The following is a 19,651-nucleotide window of genomic DNA, read 5'->3' as shown; positions in this document are numbered from 1 at the left end:
GGGGGGGTGGGGACAGAAAGAGAATCGACCAGCAATGCCTTAAGGGAAATGTAGTCCAAGGCCGGAAAAGCGGCGTTGCTGGTAATACAAGGTAATCACACAGCCTGGGCCTGGTTCGCGCATACTCAGGGCGGAGTCGCGAAGACTTCTGGGAGTGCTCGCTCTCTCTCGGAGTGCGCAGGCGCGGCCCACCGAGTGGACATTTTGGTCTTTGTCCGCGGGTCAGGACGGTCTCTTGGTCCACGTGGCGCGTAAGTAGGAGGTGGGATCTGGGCGTTTTGGGTCGGTCGGGCTGGGGAGGTTGAAGGGTAGGATTCCCAATCGTTAGGGCCGCGGCGCGGGATTGGGGAGTGGGTTTAAGAGCTTCTGGCCTACGTGTGAGCGAAGGTGGGGCCCTCTGAGGAGGGTTCGAGCGTGTGTGACCCTGAGTTTGACCGCAAAGTTTGTCCCGTTGTTTGGAATCGTTGAGTGAATGTGGAACTGGTGCGGAATTGTGTGTGATTGCGCCTGAGGAGTACATGTGGAGACCAGCATTGAGGTGTAACGTCTAAGCCGAACTTCCCGTGTCGAAAATGCTGATGACGATAACGTTGCCATCTTCCTGGAACACCTACTTTACTTGAAGGTGTGGGGGGGTGTTAGTGAATAATTTTAAAACGATTTTTATATAAAACACTTATTTTCGATTGGAAAGTACCCTGACTTACTAAATATTTTTTAAACAATATTTCAAAATAATTTTTTATCGTTGTTACGGGGTTCTGGCTTCAGACTTTCAGATCCCCTCATCTTTGGGGTATTTTAATGGAGCTGCTAGGCAAATTCCTAGACTATCCTTTCACTTTGGGTAGAAGTGGGCAAAAAGCTCAGCAACAGGAAGTCAGAGGTTGTAGATAAAGTACAGTTATCCTCTTTGAAAAAAACTCAGTAGTTGAGATGCTCGTACGATGTATAAATTTTGTGCCATAATGAAGAAAAATAACTTCTGGCTGGTAATTATTATTATTACTTTTTGCGGTGCTGGTGATGGAACCCAGGGTCTGTTCACTCTAGGCCAGCGCTAGCGCTCTTAGGAGACTAGATCTCATCCCTTAAGATGTTTTTAATAGACTTCATCCGCAGTCACCTTTCGTGTAACTGTATATGATACGAGTTAATAATTTGGTACCAAATTAAGATTTCCAAACGAATAGACTAGAGATATAATTGAAGAAAATGACTGTTTTACAATAGCAACAAATTAAAACACTAAAAAATATAAGAAATGTTCAAATTATTAGAAAATAACTTTAAAATGCTACTAAGGGGTGTTACCTAAGATGTGAACAAAATAGAAATACCACCTTACCTAAAGTAGTGTGGAGGCCTAGGGACTTAGCCCCGTGGTAGAGTGTATGCCCAGCATGTGCAAAGACCTCTGCATTCAGTCCCCAGCACCACACAGTAAGTTTATTAATGTCCTGTAATATCAACGAAAGTATTGACAGGCTTGTTCAACTGCGTTAAGCTGATTTTATACTTCATTTGGAAAAACAGACAAGCAACAATAGGCCACTGAAAATCTGAGGGTGTGGGAGGTGGGATTCAGCCCTAGCACTTTAAACAGTTTCAAGGCTGGTTTTGTGGCTCAGTGGCAGAGCACTTGCCTGAATCCCTGGGTTCCAGCCCCAGGACTGCAAAAAAGGGAAAATAACACCAATTACAAAAAAAAAAAAAAAAAAAAAGGTGGGGGGAGGAAGAAAGAAACATTCAGAAATTAAAATGGTATTGGCATGAGTACAGCCTGTGAAGGCAATGTTTACAATAACTACTACCAGGTAGGAGATTATACAACAAAACATGCAGCTGTACAAAACAATGGGGAGGAAGCTTTCTCTATATTTACACTGAAATTACAAAATTAGTTAAGTGAAAAAGTATAGAATGTAGAGTGTGCTTTATTTGCAGTAAAAATACTGGGTATCTTTGAATTTCCGTTTTTAAAAAAGAGCTGGGCGTGGTGTTAACATGCCTGTCATCCCAGTGATTTGGGAGGTTGAGGCAGTAGGATTGGAAGTTCAAGGCCAGCCTCAGCAATTTGGACTCAGCAATTTAGTGAGACCGTCTCAAAAATAAAAACTGGAATGGACGGGATGGAGCTCAGTGGTAAAGCTCCCCTGGGTTCAATTCCCAGTACCAAAAAAAAAAACAAAAAAAAAACCAAACCTAATAATCTATTTGTGTTGTGTGTAGGGGTACTGTAATAAATAATGCGAAGGCAACAGTACCTCTTTGCTTCTTTTATAAAACTGTGTAATGTAGAATACATTCTAAGGGCTTTTTAAAGAAGGACATCAGAGGGCTGGGGTTGTGGCTCAGTGGTAGAGTACTTACCTAGCATGCATAAGGCACTGAGTTTGAGCCCTAGCACCACATAAGAAAAACTAGAAAGGGCTGGGGTTGTGCAGATATCAATGGTAGAATACTTGCCTCACAAGCGTGAGGCCCTGGGTTTGATCCTCAGCACCACATAAAAATAAATAAGCAAAATAAAGGTATTTTGTCCATCTACAACTAAAAAAATTTTATAAAAATAGATATTGTGTTCATCTACAACTAAAAAAATTTAAAAAGGACATCAGATTTCCTGTGTTAACTCCTCCCTCTGCCACTTTGTACCTCAGTGACTTTGGCAGGTACTTAGACCTTATGACTCAGTTTCTTTTTTTTAATATTTACTTATTTTTTTATTTTTATTGATTTCTTACATACATGACAATAGTGGAAGACTCAGTTTCTTACCTGGTAATATAGAAACAGAAGAATCTGATTCACAGTGGTTTTGCAAGTCAAAAAGTTGATATATAAAATTCTAAGAATAGATTTAATTTAATAATAGTATTTACTAATTTTTTTTTTTTGTGTGTGTGCGTGCGCATATGTGGTTATGGGGGTTAAACTATGGTTTTGCCCATACAAGGCATGCACTCTGCTACTGAGTTACATTTCTAGTACTAGTGCTATTATTATTTGTTGTCTGCAGGAAAATTTAGGAACTTTCTCAAAAATAGTATAACCATTTGCACTGTTTATGGTAGAAATTTCTGAAATATAAATGCGATTTTCTAACTTCTGTATCTTAGAATTTTTACCTTTTTTGTTGTTGTTTTGGGGCATTTCCTCTTAGTTGGAATGAAAAAATGAGAATTGTGTTCAAGTGCTCATCTTTAGAAGTTCATCTACCTCCTTCATGAAACTTCTTTGATCACTAAGTGTTACCTTCATGTTTGTAATCCTGAATTTCTGGTATTTTTAGAAAATTCTAAAGGTAGTTCATTTTTGGCCATAATACACAGGAGCTGATCTTTTCTTTTCCCTCCCTCCCTTTCTTTGTTTCTTTCTCTTTCTTTCTTCTTCCTTTCCTTGTTCCTTTTTCTTTTCCCTTTTTCTTTCCCTTTCCCTTTTCTTTCCTCCCGCCCCCTCCCTCCCTCCCTCCTTCCTTCCTTCCTTCCTCTCTTTCTCTCTCTTTCCTTTCTTCCCTCCCTACCGTAATTGAACTCAGGGGCACTCAACCACTGAGCCACATCCCCAGCCTTATTTTGTATTTAAACACAGGGTCTTACTGAGTTGCTAAGTGCCTCCTGCCATTGCTGAGTCTAATGTTGAACTCTCAGTCCTCCTTCTCATTCTCCTGAACCGCTGGATGACAGGCATGCGCTACACCAGGCTAGGAGTTGATCTTGAATACTTCATATAGCATTGTATCAGGAGAGGTGTACTATTGTGGCTGGTCCACCATTGTTGACTATACTTTTCCCTTTATGATCAGATGTTTGTCTGTGGTTTTACTTTGGTAAATCATTTAACTGATGGTTTTAGCAACAGTAAGTGATCCTTGGCTGAGTCAGTAATTTCTGTAGAGCTTGTAAAGTGATTTTACAGTATTTTTTTCTAGGTCTTTATATTTATTTGATTGTTACCTCAAATTTTTCCTGGGTTTTTCTTTTTTAAGCAATATTATTTGCAGAGCTGGATATTGAACCTAGGACCTCACACATTCTAGTTAGTGCTCTACCAGTGGCTATACCCAGCCCTAAACATGATTTTAACCCATTATATCCTATCATTCTATATATAGGATACTTATAAAAAAAACTTCAATTGGGTAACAGTTATACCACCTATGGTCACTTTGAAATAAATGTTATGTTTTTAGAGTTCTTTTGAGAAAAGAAGTAGATGAGTGATTAGAGCATTTCATATATGTATAGAAAATATGTTTAAAAAAATTTAAGGTATTTAATGATGTGTATGGCATTTTTTGACTTTACAGTCCAGGATATATCTTTTACTGCCCCTTTTTTTTTTTGTTGGGGTTCTGGAGTGCTTTACTACTGAGATTTTTAGGCCTTTTTATTTTTATTTTTTTTACTTTGAGTTAGTGTCTCGCTAAATTGCTGAGTCTGTCCTTGAACTTGTGATCCTTCTGCCTCAGACCCAGACACTAGGATTATAGTGTATCTTTAAAAATAAACTCTAGGTTATGATTTTCAAACTATTCTAGTGCACCTGATCAGTTTTTTAAAAAATATTTACAGAATTGAAATCTAGGACTTAATGGGTTCAAATTGTATAGATTTAGTGTGTTCTAATAGCACCAGTGGTTTGTATGGGGGGTGGGATGTTTTATGCTTGTGTCATCACAGTTGAAATCAGTGGCTGCTGCTTTAGTCTTATTTTGAATTGACATCATTTATCCTTGAAAACTTTAAGTAATTGAAATCTAGGTTTACTTTGTTTATATTCTATCCTGGAGTGGAATTGACCACTTTCTCCAAGGAGTTCTAGAGAATGGCGAAAGAACCTTAAGATCCAGGGCAATGTTGTTTCAAGGTTGTTATTTGTTTGTTTTTGGTGCTGGGGATGGAAGCCAGGGCCTTCTTGGCAGTTGCTCTATCACTAAGTTGCATCCCCAGCCGCTCAAGGCCATTTTAAATCATGAGTCCATATTAATATTTCTAATTAAGCTTAAATGGCATAGTATTTTTTTCTTTTATCTTAGATCCTATTGTATTTTGAAATTTAAAATTTGAAGCAGGTTATAAGTACTTACTACTGAAGAATGAAGAGAATGATTTCAAAATAACAGTATTGACAGTAGTAAACCATAAACATACTGAATCATTATGGCTTTTTTTTTTTTTTTTTTTTGGTTCTTTCAGTGTATCTCTTAGAGATGTATAGTTCAAAACTTCTTTGTTCTAAAGCCATTTGAAATCAATTCTTTCTCTGAGGAGTTATGTAACTAAATTAATATACAGTTAACTTCATTTGTTTCCATTTGTTTTCAAGTTGAGACTGCTTTTTAAAAGAATTTGATTACTTAAAAAAAGTAATACATTTCTATGATTCAGCAAAAATACATCTCAGAAATATTCTGCTCTTCTAATTACATTCTTCTTTGTCCCATGTAAGTACAGTTTATTGACTTTTTTGTTGTTTGTTTCTTGTTTACCCTTCAAGTGGATTTTTTTGTTGTTGTTTGGTCACATTTATTCCTCTCTCCGATTCCCCACTCTCTTTACATATAGGGTAGCATACCATCGTCACCTCTTTATACCTCACTTTTTCCACTTAAAAGTTCTGGGGCTAGGTTGTGGCTTGGTGGTAGAGTACTTGCCTGCACATGTGAGGCACTGGGTTCAATTCTCAGCACCACATAAATAAATAAATGTATGTATTGTGTCCATCTACAACTAAAAATAAAAAATAATTATGGGGCTGGGGATGTGGCTCAAGCGGTAGCGCGCTCGCCTGGCATGCGTGCGGCCCGGGTTCGATCCTCAGCACCACATACAATCAAAGATGTTGTGTCCGCCGAAAACTAAAAAAAAAAAAAATATTAAAAAATAATTAAAAAAAAAATTATACCCTGAAGATGTCCATCCCCCTTCCCCCCCCCCCCCAGTACTGGAGATTGAAGACGGGTACTCTACCACTGAGTTATATTCCTACCCCCTTTTTATTTTATTTTTTAATTTTGGGACAGGTGTCTCCCTAAGTTGCCCGGGATGGCCTCAAACTTGCAGTTCTCTTCCCTCAGCCTTCTCAGTAGCTGAAATTACTGGTGTGGACCACCATCTGGGGCAAGATGTTCTTATTATCTCCTTCCCCTTCTTAACTATGGTGTGAGTAAGGTATCATAGTGTGGTTGTAACAGTTGATTCAGTTAATCCCCTGTTGAACATTTGGCTTTCTGATCTTTTGCTCTTACAAACAATGCAGTAATGAGTAATATGTGTCATTTTGTATTTAGGCAGGACTCTCTCTAAAGTAGATTTCTTCAAGAGGAATTGCCCAATGGTAAGTATTTATATCCCCACCAACAGTGTGCATTAGCGTCTTTCCCCCTGGAACCTCAGCGTTGGACTTTAGTGTTGAATATTTGATATTTTGCCAAAGACATGAATGAGATTTAATTTATATTGCTTTATTACAAGTGAGGTATTGAGTATCTTTTCATAATTGTCTGTTCATACCCTTTCCCCCAATTTTTTTTTTAAATATTTTTCTTTAGGTGTAAGTTGACACAATACCTTTATTTTATTTATTTACTTATATGTGGTGCTGAGGATGGAACCCAGGGCCTTGCACATGCTAGGCGAGTGCTCTACCACTGAGCCACAACCCCAGCCCCTCCCCAACTTTTTTATGGAATGTCTTCTAGAAACTGTGTACACACAAAGTTAGCCCTATGTGAAATAAGTTTGAAGGTTTTTCCACCTAAGTTTTTCATTTTGTGTTTTGATAAGTTTTTTTGTATATTTTTTCATTTGTTCACAGAGATTTTCATTTTTAAACTATGCAAAATCAGGAAGTTTTTGTAGATTTATCTGCCTTTTCATTACTAATCATAGTCATCTTTTCCCATTCTGAGTTTCACCTGTTTTCAGATTTTCTTTTTTCTTTTTTTTCTTTTTCTTTCTTTTTTTAGTTGTAGTTGGACACAATATCTGTATTTTATTTTTATATGGTGTGAACCCAGGGCCTCACACGTGCTAGGCAAGCGCTCTACCACTGAGCCACAATCCAAGCCCTGTTTTCAGATTCTTTATAGTGCTGTAGTTTATATGGATTTTATATATAATCCATTTAGAGTTTAAAAAACAAAAAGGGCTGGGGATGTGGTACAGTGGTTAAGCACCCTGGGTTCAATCCCTGGTACCAAGAAAGTAAAAGGAAAAAATGTTTTTTGAACAAATGGATAAACATTTGTAGGACATTTCTGATACAGTATGAAGAAGTAAATATTAAAACTCCAGGAAAACTATTGACTTTTTATTCCTGAATACTATTAGAACAACTGCTTACACATTGTACTCATGTGGCTTAGTTTCATTAGACAAAGATAGTGAGTATTGAATTCATGCAGGAATAAGGGCCATAGTGAAAATCTATTCAGGAACCTGGGTTGGAATGTGGTGCTAGAGAACAATAGCAGTCAGTCATGCGAGCAAATGAACAGTTTTCCTATGTGACTAAAATTCTGAAAGCTAATTCTTCCTTTCTGTATGTGTGGAGACTTCAAATGACTTAGTATGACTTTGAGATTTAGGATTCAAAATGTTTATTTCCTATGCACATACTTGTGTTCTCTAGTCACCAAGGCAAAAAGTCATTACTTTGTTCTGTTTCACAGGGCTGCTTCCTTGTGTATCTCTGCAAACTACATTTTCCTCATCCTTCAGAAGGCTATAGACCCTGAATCCCCAGGGCTTCTCCTGAGTTCTAGGATGGTGCTTTGGCCTCATCATTAACATTCTAATCCTGTGATTTCCCTTGAAAGCAGGTGATAAAGAGACCAAACTGTATGATCCTCCACTGAAGCAAGAAGATCCACTGGATGGTGGGGAAAAAGTAGAAAAGAAGTCTTGTCAGGTGAGGGAATGACAGGCTGAAGTGCTTTTGAAGACATTTTCTTATTCTGTAGGTTCCTGAGGGATGTTTTCAGTCATAGTGTGGTTTTTTTTTTTTTTTTTTTTTTCTTTTTTGTTGGGGGGTGGGTATTGGGTTTTGAATTCAGGGGCACTTAACCACTGAGCCATATCCCTAGCTGGGTTTTTTGTTTTTTGTTTTTTGTATTTTATTTAGAGACAGGGTCTCAGCTGAGTTGCTTAGTGCCTTCCTGTTGCTGAGGCTGGCTTTGAACTCATGATCCTCCTGCCTCAGGGCCACATACCCTCTCTCTCGTCTTTGTTCTCTCGTCAACACTTAATACTTCATTTTTACTGCCTCTGTTTTGGTTGTTTTCCTTCAGTGTCATATCCAGTTTCATAACTCTGTATGTGTGTCCTTTATAGGTCATATGTCTTTGTATATCATCTAGTGTTCATGTTCCTTTTTATTCCTTGTCTCATTCTTTCAGTGGTTAAGTGCTTCAGAATTATATTTTATATCTGTAGTCTTACTTCATGTTGCCTTTTAAACATCTCCCTTGTCATAGATCAGTACACTTCTCCACTTTTCTCTCTTCACTTCTGTATACCTCTTACATATGTTGCCAACTTAGAAATTATTGGTGCCTGTCTACTACTGTGTGTGTGTGTGTGTATGTGTGTGTGTGTGCGCGCACATGTGGGTACCTGAGTATTTGCTTTGTGAAAATCCCCCTCCCATCTTTATTGATGAATACTTTCAGGGCCAGTAAAACTTTGATTAAATCATTTGGGCTTTTTTCTGTTGTCTTTTGACATAGGTGTAAACATTTTCGAACGTCAAGGTACATAGCAAAAAAAAAAACAACACAAAATTCCCTCTTGTCTCTGACTCTTAGTCCTCCTGCAGTGTTTCTTTTCAAAGAGGCACACATATTCCTCTTTGAGGGAGTCCATGAAAAACCAGCATATGTTATATATCTCTGCCACAAACATACACATAAGCTCTCATTTTTCCTTTTCATGTAAGTGGTGTTACATATTTTATGTGTGCAGTATTTTTTTCCTTAGAATTCTTCATCAATACATAATGTATTTAACCTGTCTCCTATTAATGGCTGTGTAGGCTATTTTCAGACTTATGCTATTGAAGATACCAGAATGCATGCTTATTTATATTGATTTGCAGAGATATGCAGACAAAACTGCATCTCTTTTACTACTTAAGAGTAAGTAAAAAATGTAAGTAAAATGTAGTAAAAGTAAAAATTTAGTAAAAGTTAGGTTTGATTGAAATATGCACATTGTTCTCAAAAGAGAAGTAACCAATGTACATTTCTACCAACATGATAAATTTATGTATTTAACAAGTATTGATTAATAGGTATTAGTTACTGATAGGTATGAGGTACTAAGAAAATGTCAATGATCAAAGTAGTCTTTTTATTATTTTGGAATCACCCCTCTTGGAATGCTGTTACTTCTATTTGATTGGTGCTTTGGTACCTGTGATGTTGCTTATCACAGTTGTCTCATTTTTTGCTTTTGTCTTTTTTTAATATTTATTTTTTAGTTGTAGTTGGACAGAATACCTTTATTTTTATGTGGTGCTGAGGATCGAACCCAGGGCTTCGCACATGTAGGTGAGCGCTTGAGCGCTCTACCGCTGAGCCACAACCCCAGCCCCTACTTTTGTCTTTCTTTATCATAAATCATCCTCTTATGGAGGTGGCTTCCAGAATCCTGGCTTGTTCCTTTCTTCCAACCCTTTATAAATTATTTTTGGATACTTACAGCTTTTTGCCTTGCCTGCCATCATCTTATCTGTTAATTGGACAGACAAGTATCAGATTTTATTCTCATGGTATCAGTGAAATCATGGTAATAATCCTTAATTTTTATTTACCATGATTTCAGACACCCATAGTGTTCTGAAAATGTTAATGAAAAATTCCAGAAATAAGCAGTTCATAAGAAAATTGCCATTCTGAGTAATTGGGTGAAGTCTCACGTTGTCCTGGAATATGAACCTCAGTTTATCCAGTGTATCCATGCTGTATACACAGTTCAGCCTGTGACAGTAGAGAATGAGAGGGAGAGTTTATATTTACATAACTTTGAATATAGTATATTGTTATAATTTTTCTATTTTTGTTGTTACTCTCACTGTGAATAATTTTGTAAATTAAAGGAAAAACACAACATATTGTAGATTTTGGTACTATTCGTGGCTTCAGGCATGCACTGGAAGTCTGGAAATGTATTCTCTGAGGATAAGGGAAGATTAGTACTCTACCAAAATTAGAAATTTTATTCCATTATTTTCAGATCCAGAGATCATCTCAGACCAGTTTCATATTATGTCTGGATTATTTCTTATGATCATTGAGGCCTTTAAAAAGGTATACTTCACTGTACTCAAGAGAACATAGACCATATGATTATGAATATGAACATTTCTTTCTCTGTAAAATTCTTTGAATCTTGACCTTTGATTATGAAATTTTCTACTTATTCAGGTACTGCTTATCATTTAAACTTTTGTGGCACACACTGTAATCCCAGCAGCTCAGAAGGCTGAGACAGGAGGATTGTGAGTTCAAAGCCAGCCTCAGCAATGGTGAGGCGCTAAGCAACTCAATGAGACCCTGTCTCTAAATAAAATACAAAATAGGGCTGGGGATGTCAGTGGTGGAATGCCCCTGAATTAAATCCCCAGTTACACCCTCCCCCCAAATAAAAATTTAAACTTTAAAAAAATATGTTTTTAGTTACAAATGGACATAGTACCTTTATTTTATTCGTTTATTTTTATTTGGTGTTGAGGATCAAACCCTGTGCTTCACGTGCTGGCCAGCACTGTACCATCCCTAAACTTGAATTAAGTTGTCATTAAAATTTTCCTACTAATTTCATCTTTTTTTGATCAGCCCATTGATTGTCCATCCTATTTGGTGTTTTCTAGAGAAATTTAAAAGTCTTCAGTAAATTTTATTTATATTTGGATATCTACAGTCTTTATTATAAACTGTTGAAGAGAATGCTTGTGTTTTATTTTTTCTGTTGGCAGTTTTGAGTACACATGAGGTGCTCTTAATCTATGAATTATTTTGTGAAGGAGTGCTTCTTAATTATTATCATTTTTTAAATGGACAGTTTTTAAGAGTATTGCAGTAATCTTATATACCCACCATGCATTGAATAATTAATGTTTTGTTGTTTTTATGTGTGTCTATATCTGTTTTGTGTACCAAAATGTCCTGACACTTCATTCCTAAAAAATTAACTATATCTTTTCTAAAAATAATGAAATCCCCCATATAACCAAAATACCATTGCCACACCTTAAAAGACTAATCATAATGCTCTGATATTATAGATTATCTAGTTCAAGTTTCTCAGTTGTCTCCAAAATATCTTTTATAGGTTTTTGGGTTTTTTTGTTTTTTTAAATTTCAGGATTAGTTAAGAGATTTGGTTGTTGCCTTTTTAAATGGTTACCCCTCACCATCATTTTCCCCTGATATTTCCCTTAATATTTTTAAAATGTATACTGTCAGATGTGCCAAAAGAAAAAAAGGAAAGCCGTTGATACTATCCAGCCTTTAAAGTTATAGTTAGGATGTTAAAGGACTTTGCAATATATAAATTTGTATTTAAAAAAAATTTCATCTGCTGGGGATGTATGTATGTTAGTGGTGGAGTACTTGCCTGATATGGTCAAGGTCCTGGCTTGATTCTTTTTTTTTTTTTTTTAATTTATTTGTTGCCGCAGTTCGGCTGGGCAAAATAACCAGGAGGTGACAAACAACTTGAAGTTTGAAGCGGGAAATGCTTTATTACGGAACAACAGCAGTATATATACCTAACTGATTACACACAGCTTGTCTCAATTAGCATCATCTAGATACAGTAGTCAGCCAATAAGGAATCCTCACCATCTTAATGGCATTGCCTCACAAACCACTCCTCCTGGCAAACTGCCAGGCGCCATCTTGACTTGTTTTGCAGTCCCCAACAATTTGTTAGGTATAGTTGGACACAATGCCTTTATTTTATTTATTTATTTATTTTTATGTGGTGCTGAGGATCGAACCCAGGGCCTCGCACATGCTAGGTGAGCACTCTACTACTGAGCTACAACCCCAGCCCCCTGGCTTGATTCTTAGCGCTGGGGTGGGGGTAAGGTGGAGTGGGGGGTGGGAAGGGCAGTATGTATGTATCTTATATAAAATACTTTTAGAAAAGTGAATATAATTGTTATTAGTAGTTGAGAGAAAGGATTTTAAAAGATAAAATTAGGTCATTTAAGAGTATGTTCTTGGAACTCCTTCCAGGAGGATTAAAAGATAGGAGAGATTAGGCTAAGAAGGATATGAAGAACAAGATATGGAAAATTGTGACTTACCATTTATATATTTACCACTCTTGATCTTCTTTAGGGCCTATGAAAGCTGAGAATTTATTTCTTCTGGCTATCCATATCTTGAGGCTGGGGATATAGCTCAGTTGGTAGAGAGCTTGCCTCACATACATAAGGCCCTGGGTCAATCCCCAGCACTAAAATAAATAAATAATCAATCAATCTCTTTCAGGTCTTGAGGGAGTTTTTGCTTTCTCAGACATAACCTTACATAAGATTGAAACTCGACTCCTTCCTTAACTGTTTTCCATAGGATTTAGTAACTTGTTAGCAAATCATTTCTTTCCCACTGGAATGTAAACTTGAGGGCAAAAGATTTTTCAGTTTTAATCAGTATAGTTTCTCTAGAGCCTATACTTGTGCCATGCACATAGTAAGGATACAAAAAGCTATCTAATTCTACAGTGTTTTCATCACCACAAAAATGCTGTACCCATTAGCAATCACTTATATTTTTTAAAAATTGAGTACCTCTAAACTATTTGGTTTATATGGTGATATTTATCTTAAAAACATACAATTGAGGGGCTCAGTGGTAGAGCACTTGCTTAGGACATGTGAGGCAGTAAGTTCAATCCTCAGCACCACATAAATATAAATAAATAAAGGTATTATGTCCACCTACAACTAAAAAGTATAAAAAATACAATTGAGATACTTTTAAAAATATTAATTTACTTTAAAAAAAATGGGCTGGAGTTGTGGCTCAGTGGTAGAGTGCTTGCCTAGTACTTATGAGGCACAGGGTTCGATCCCCAGCATCACATTAAAAACAATGAACAAATAAAATAAAGGTATTGTGTGCACCTACAACTAAAAAAATATTTAAAAAAAAATAAAATGATTTCAGGTAACTAAACATTTCTTAATTAAAACAGTAATTTTCCGGGCTGGGGTTGTAGCTCAGTGGTAAGAGCGCTTGCTTTGCCCGTGTGAGTTGGGTCCTCAGCACAACATTAACAAACAAATAAATAAATAGTAATTTTCCAAAACAAAAAAAATGTAGTAAGAAAAGGGAATTGTTTTACATATTTGTAAATATCTTTGTCTGGTTTAATACAAGATGGCTGGATTCTCATATTAACTGTTGTGAAAGAAATATGCCCACAAAATCAGGCTTTACATAGCCCTCATTTTTCTATATAGTTAGAAAGGGGAAAAGTATTTTAATAGCCTTTTCAAGTAGTGATGAATATTCTTTGGTACTATAACCATGTTGACAAGGGTTGTTTTTTTTTTTTTTTTCCCTTAGATTGTCTGCCAATGTAGGATTTGAAACTGTATAAAAAATTTATTTTGTACTATTGTATAAAATCCAGTTTTGAATAAATTTATAGGCATAAGATGCTCTGGTGTGCTTTTGCACAGTATGGTGACTATAATATATTTTATATTTCAGAAAGCTTTAAGAAAGGATTTTGAGTTTTCATCCTAAAGAAATTAAAGTTTGGACTGGGGACATAGCTCAGTTGATAAGAGTGTTTGCCTGGCCTGCACAAGGCCATGGAGTCCCCAGCACCATTAAAAAAAAGAAAGAAGAAAAGTTTGAGGAGATTTTTTTTGTTCTTTGAATAGTTCTTCGAAACAGTTTTTTCATTTTTTTTTTTTTTTTTGAGACGACTTTTACTAAGATATTCTTTCCTTGGTTACCCTCTGAATTTGTCCTTAAAGCTTTTACTACTTGCTACTTGTTACTTGTGATGATATTTGACAAACAAGGTACCTATACCTACCTAACCATGGCTGAAAGTGTTAGAGGGAGGTCATGCAATTCTTTTGGAGTAAGAAGACCCTGTTCTTGGTAAATGGTAACACAGTCTCTACGTAGTCTACCTCATCCTTGATTCTCCCTTTCTTAATTTCTTTCTTTCTTTTTTTTTTTTTTTTTTTTTTGGTACTGGGTATTAAACCCAGGGGTACTAACCACTGAGCGACATCTTCAGTCCTTTTTTATGTTTTATTTAGAGACAGGGTCTCACTGAGTTGTTAAGTGCCTCACTGTTGCTGAGGCTGGCTTTGAACTCACAATCCTTCTGCCTCAGCCTCCCAAGCTGCTGGAATTACAGGCATGAGCCACTGCACATGGCTATTTAATTATTTTTATGTGGTGCTGAGGATCAAACCAAGTGCCTCAAACTTGTTAGCCAAGCACTCGACAACTGAGCTACAACCGCAGCCCCACAAGGGAACTTTTTCTTAATGCTTATTTCTCACAAAACCTTGTTATTGTTTCATTAGTGAAATATCTTCTTATAACTCTCTGATTGGTATTTGTGTTTCGTTGTCGTGTCTTGCTTGTATTTCCTCCAAGCTGTTTTTTTTCTTTTCTTTTTTTATGTTTTCTTATGTTTTGGCAGGGTTATTCAAATGTGTGTGAAATACTTATGGCAATCATATTTAACAGTGATTCACTAAAAGGGGATCATAAGTGCTTTTGTTTCTGGGTTAGTTTAATGTTTATCATGTACCTTTTGGTTTCTTCAGAGAAAGATCCTCTAATATCTTGCTCATAGGTATGTATGCATACCTTAGTGCCAACATTGTTTTGGCTTCTGCTGCTGAATGTCAAATCTATATGTAATATGGTGCTGGAAGTCTTGCCGTATTACATATAGGTTTAACCCTAGTGGTTTCAACATAGTGGCTCTCCCCGTCATCTCATTATAGCTTGATGGTAGGATGCTTGCCTAGCATGCGCAAGGCCATGGAGTTCAACCCCCGTACCAGGGGTAAAAAAGAGTATTGATTTGCTGGGTGCCCTTGAGGATGCAGCTTATTTGATTAAATTTCTACAAAGAATTAGTCAACTTGATATGAAGAAGTTAGTCCTTGTCTGTTTTGACTGGATGACTACAAGTCCAAATGTCATACTATCCCCCCGCCCCCGTGGTAGTACAGGAGTTTAAATTCAAGGATGTACTACCATTAAGCTATATCTTCAGTCCTTTTATTTATTATTTTCAGACAGGGTTTCACTAAGTTGTTGAGGGTCTTCCTAAGTTGCCAAGGCTGGTCTTGAAATTGTGCCTCAATTTTCTCTCTCCTAAGCCTCCCAAATTGCTGGCAGTCATACTTTCTTTTATTTGGCTACTATCCTTTATTCCTTTTTCTGAAATATTTGTGTCCCTTCATCTCCTGATTTGCTGGGTTTCTGTTCTCACGACTAAAAGGCTCAGGGGTCACTCCAGTTAAACTGGGCTAATTGGGCTGCATGAAATAACCACACAGGAGACACAAATACCTTTTTCTTTGGGGTTGCTGTGATGGCTCCTCTGACCTTAAAGGTCCGCAGAAAGAGAGCGAGAGTACACGCTGACCCCTTTTAGTGAGAAGAAGCTATTCAAATGAGGCAAGGGGTCAGTTTTCAGGGGGTTGAGTCTATCTTCATTATGTCCACTGTCAGTAGGTTGACTGATACCCGGGTAGGCTAGGGGCACAGTAAGAAGGGGACACACATGAGGCACTTCCATGGAAGATTCTATCCTAAACAGGACAAGGGGTTATATTACAAAGGAACAGGTGAGCATAGCTTCACCCATGGGACTGTAGCAAGACACACCCATGCACAAGACACCGACATTCGAACCCAAGAAGAGTGGGGAAAGCTCTGCCACATTTCTGTGACTGAGCACCTCAGCACCCAGCTGGGGCGTATGTCTCAGTCACATGTAAGGTTGGTCTCCCACACTGAGTCTTTTTGATATTTTGTAATAAAAATCAGATTTTGATTAACATTGTCATCCTCTTATGCAGGATCTTTATATTATATGAGCTTCCTCAAATAACATATTTTATTGTATATTTTTTTTTGTGGTGCTGGGGATTGAATGCAGGGCCTTGTGTACATCAGGCAAGCTCTCTGCCAACCGAGTTATATCCCCAGCCCCCCACAGATAACATTTTGTTGTGCATTGAAAAATCTTTCATTGTTGAAAAATTATGGCTGTTGTGTCCTATGTCTCCTACATATGCTTTTTCTTACAAGTTTTTACCATTGTTCCTTGTTATTTTTCTTTTTAATACAATTGTTTTTAGTTGTAGTTGGACATAATACCTTTATCCTGTATATTTATTTTTATGTGGTGCTAAGGATCGAACCCAGTACCTCAAATGTGCGAGGCAAGTGCTCTGCTGATTAGCCACAACCCCATTGCCATGTTCCTTGTTATTTTAATCTGGTTTTGGTAGGGACCAGTCGTGTGATCTTTTCCCTTTCTTAAACATCTCATTTAAGTCTTATGGTATGTGGACTGAGATAGTCAAGTAACCACAGCTTTCTCATTTTTATATGCTCATCTTTTTATCTGTTTGGCAGTTCCTCATTGTTAGGCTTTTTGCTGAATTTGGGAATGGCAGTGTTTTTTCAAGAGTGGTCTAAGCTTTGTGAACCCACAAGTTTAGCTTTTACTCACATGCCCCCTCTAATGGTTCTCTTCTGAAAATTTAATTAGAGACGTTGTTCATATGGATTTCTTCCTTCTGGGAGATGGCCTACCAGCAAAAAGCACAATTTGATATTTTATTGCTGGTAATGGGAACATTCACAAATAATAGTTGTCGGAGACCAGCTCCAACAGGGGGTCTCAGGAGACGAACGGATGGTGAGGAGTCTGCGAAAGAGGGGTGGAGAAACAACACAGACACCAAAGTGCAGGTGTTGATCCCAATCTTTACTTGTGAAGCTGATCATATATACTTTTCATTTTGGCAGGCTCACAGTACTTTGTGGTTACAAAACAGGAATCATTATTCAAAGAAACAAAATATTACGTAGCTACAATTAGAATAGAAGAATGCATAAGCAAGCATTTGTACTTTCAGTTCGCGTTTTGCTTTGAGCTGTTTCTGCTTAGTTAACTTTTAATAATAGTTAGAAATGTCCCAATCTATTGGCCTATACCTTGACTATTCTTTCTTGACTTACTGACTGGAACCGGTGCCATGGTTACGGCAAGTGGTTGACTTGTTATTAATTTTAATCAAACAAGAGTAAGAGCACAAACCATTGTGCACAGGAACAAGAACAAGTTGCCCAGTACTAAGCACTAATCTGTCTTCTTAACATTAATTTTTCTTCTCTAGATTTTAGTTTAATTTCTCAAAAACTTCCTTGACAGGAATACACGGAGTTTTTCACTAGACATTAACAATTTACACTCCACAGCTGAATCATTGCATTTAGAGCAAACAGATCCATTCTTTAGAAGTAGTTGCATTAATTGGGAAAGTCATGTTTTTTCCTTCATACTTAATGGTCATATGAGAAATCGCAACTATACTTATTAAAGGAACACAAAAATAAATCAGCCCATTCCCAGAAACATACTGCGCTCCTCCAGAGGATGGATGCCTTGCGCCATCCACCTCAGTAGGGCCTTGCCATTGCCTGAGTCAGGGGAGGGGCACAGCAAATAGTGATGGTAATGTAAAGGTAATATTTATGAATGCTCACCATGCACCACCTATGATTCTGAGCATTTTATATATTAACTCCTCTAAATTATCATTCTTTACTCCATTTTAGAAAAAGCCTGAGAAGATGATGAACAGATAGAGAAGCAACAAGACTTGGGAGGCAAGTTGTGTTCATCAAACTACAGACTGAGGAAAAAAGGATGTGGATATAAGAAAATTGGAAAAATCCTGTTTGCTCAACCTCATTTCTTTAAGGAAACATTTTTGAAGTTTTAGGTTGAAACTGTTTAGACTTAACCATGAGGGAAGGTATGTAGTTGAGTCTCCAATTTTACTAGCTGGATGTTCTCTACCACTGCTTATTTCTTATGGTAATATCCCCCTATAAGTGTAAAGCAGTGTGAAATGCCTTCAGTATAAAAAGTGTGATATAGCATCTGATAGCAGAGCATTCATACTGGAGGAAAACCTCATGAGTTTACTGAATGTGGGAAAACTTTTACCCACATATCACATTTCATTGAACATAGAAGTCATGCTGAAGGGAAACCTTGTGCTTCTAAAGAGTATTGAAAAGCCTTTAGCTAGATGATAAAATTTTCTCACAAATCTTATCCATTCCTCTGCATTTGAGAGGTCATACAGAGAAGCCTTCTAAATGTAAGAAATGTGGAAATATCTTCAGTCAAAAGTAAATCCTTGTGTATCAAGAAATTCATACTGGAGAGAAACCTTGTGAATGTGGGAAAGCTTCCATTCAGATGTCACACCTCAGTCAGCAGAGAATTTATAGTGGGGAAAGCCCCTTTGCCTGTAAGGTATGTGGGAAAGTCTTCAGCCACAAATCCAATCTTACTGAGCATGAGCTTTTTCATAATAGAGAGAAACCTTTTGAATGTAATGAATGTGGGAAGGCCTTTAGCCAAAAGCAGTATGTCATTAAACATCAGAATACTCATACTGGAGAGAAGCTTTTTGAGTGTAATGATTGTGGAAAATCCTTCAGCCAGAAAGAAAACCTCCTTACCCATCAGAAAATCCACACTGGAGAGAAACCTTTTGAGTGCAAAGATTGTGGGAAAGCTTTCATTCAGAAGTCCAACCTTATCAGACACCAGAGAACTCACACAGGAGAGAAGCCCTTTATATGTAAGGAGTGTGGGAAAACCTTTAGTGGGAAATCAAATCTTACTGAGCATGAGAAAATTCATATTGGAGAGAAACCCTTTAAATGTAATGAGTGTGGAACAGCTTTTGGCCAGAAGAAGTACCTCATAAAGCATCAAAACATTCACACTGGAGAGAAACCCTATGAATGTAATGAATGTGGAAAAGCCTTCTCTCAACGAACATCACTTATTGTGCATGTGAGAATTCATTCAGGTGATAAACCTTATGAATGCAATGTATGTGGAAAAGCCTTCTCTCAGAGTTCATCTCTCACTGTACATGTAAGAAGCCATACAGGTGAGAAACCTTACGGATGTAATGAATGTGGAAAAGCTTTCTCTCAATTCTCAACCCTAGCTCTGCATTTGAGAATACATACAGGTAAGAAACCTTACCAATGCAGTGAATGTGGGAAAGCTTTCAGCCAGAAATCACACCATATTAGACATCAGAAAATTCATACTCATTAAAAACCCTAGGAACACATCAAAAATTTATATATCATAAAGTCATTCTGAGGCAGTGTATCACAAATGAAGGGAACAACTTTGAGGACACTGAAAATTCATACTGAAGAGGAAGACGTTTGTATGATAAGCAGACTGCCAATAAAAAAAGTACTCCACAGTCAATGGTAAAGGTAATGCTGAAACAATAGACATTTCCATTAAAATTGGAACAGAAAACAGGCCTGTTACTCCATCAATATAGATGTGAAGTTCTTCACTTG

The 19,651-nt window shown here is 37.2% G+C and overlaps 1 protein-coding gene across 7 annotated transcripts; it reads left to right on the top strand.

The window, feature by feature from the left end:
- The first annotated feature begins 58 nt into the window (after positions 1–58).
- On the top strand, positions 59–19,393 carry Znf146 (zinc finger protein 146). 7 transcript variants are annotated; one of them, XM_058580482.1, is made up of 5 exons: positions 59–251; positions 6,300–6,342; positions 7,826–7,917; positions 11,689–11,768; positions 17,861–19,393. In XM_058580482.1, exon 5 carries the CDS (start codon positions 18,513–18,515, stop codon positions 19,389–19,391), a length of 879 nt encoding a protein of 292 aa, XP_058436465.1. In that variant the 5' UTR covers positions 59–251; positions 6,300–6,342; positions 7,826–7,917; positions 11,689–11,768; positions 17,861–18,512; the 3' UTR covers positions 19,392–19,393. The 7 variants fall into 7 exon arrangements, with proteins under 7 accessions (XP_058436465.1, XP_046304045.1, XP_046304044.1 ...); XM_046448089.2 differs by lacking the exon at positions 6,300–6,342 and having other exon boundaries at positions 7,829–7,917; XM_046448088.2 differs by lacking the exon at positions 6,300–6,342.
- Positions 19,394–19,651: the final 258 nt, after the last annotated feature.

Source organism: Marmota monax, unplaced genomic scaffold, assembly GCF_021218885.2.
Source record: "Marmota monax isolate L192 unplaced genomic scaffold, Marmota_monax_Labrador192_F-V1.1 WCK01_AAM20220418_F8-fsc00101, whole genome shotgun sequence".
NCBI lineage: Eukaryota > Metazoa > Chordata > Mammalia > Rodentia > Sciuridae > Marmota > Marmota monax.
Note: the sequence above shows the minus strand (reverse complement) of the source record. Positions and strands in the feature narration are given on the sequence as shown.

Bases quoted from the DNA above. Each gene is read 5' to 3' on its own strand.
- Znf146 (XM_046448091.2), top strand. From the start codon at position 18,513: ATGTCACACCTCAGTCAGCAGAGAATTTATAGTGGGGAAAGCCCCTTT.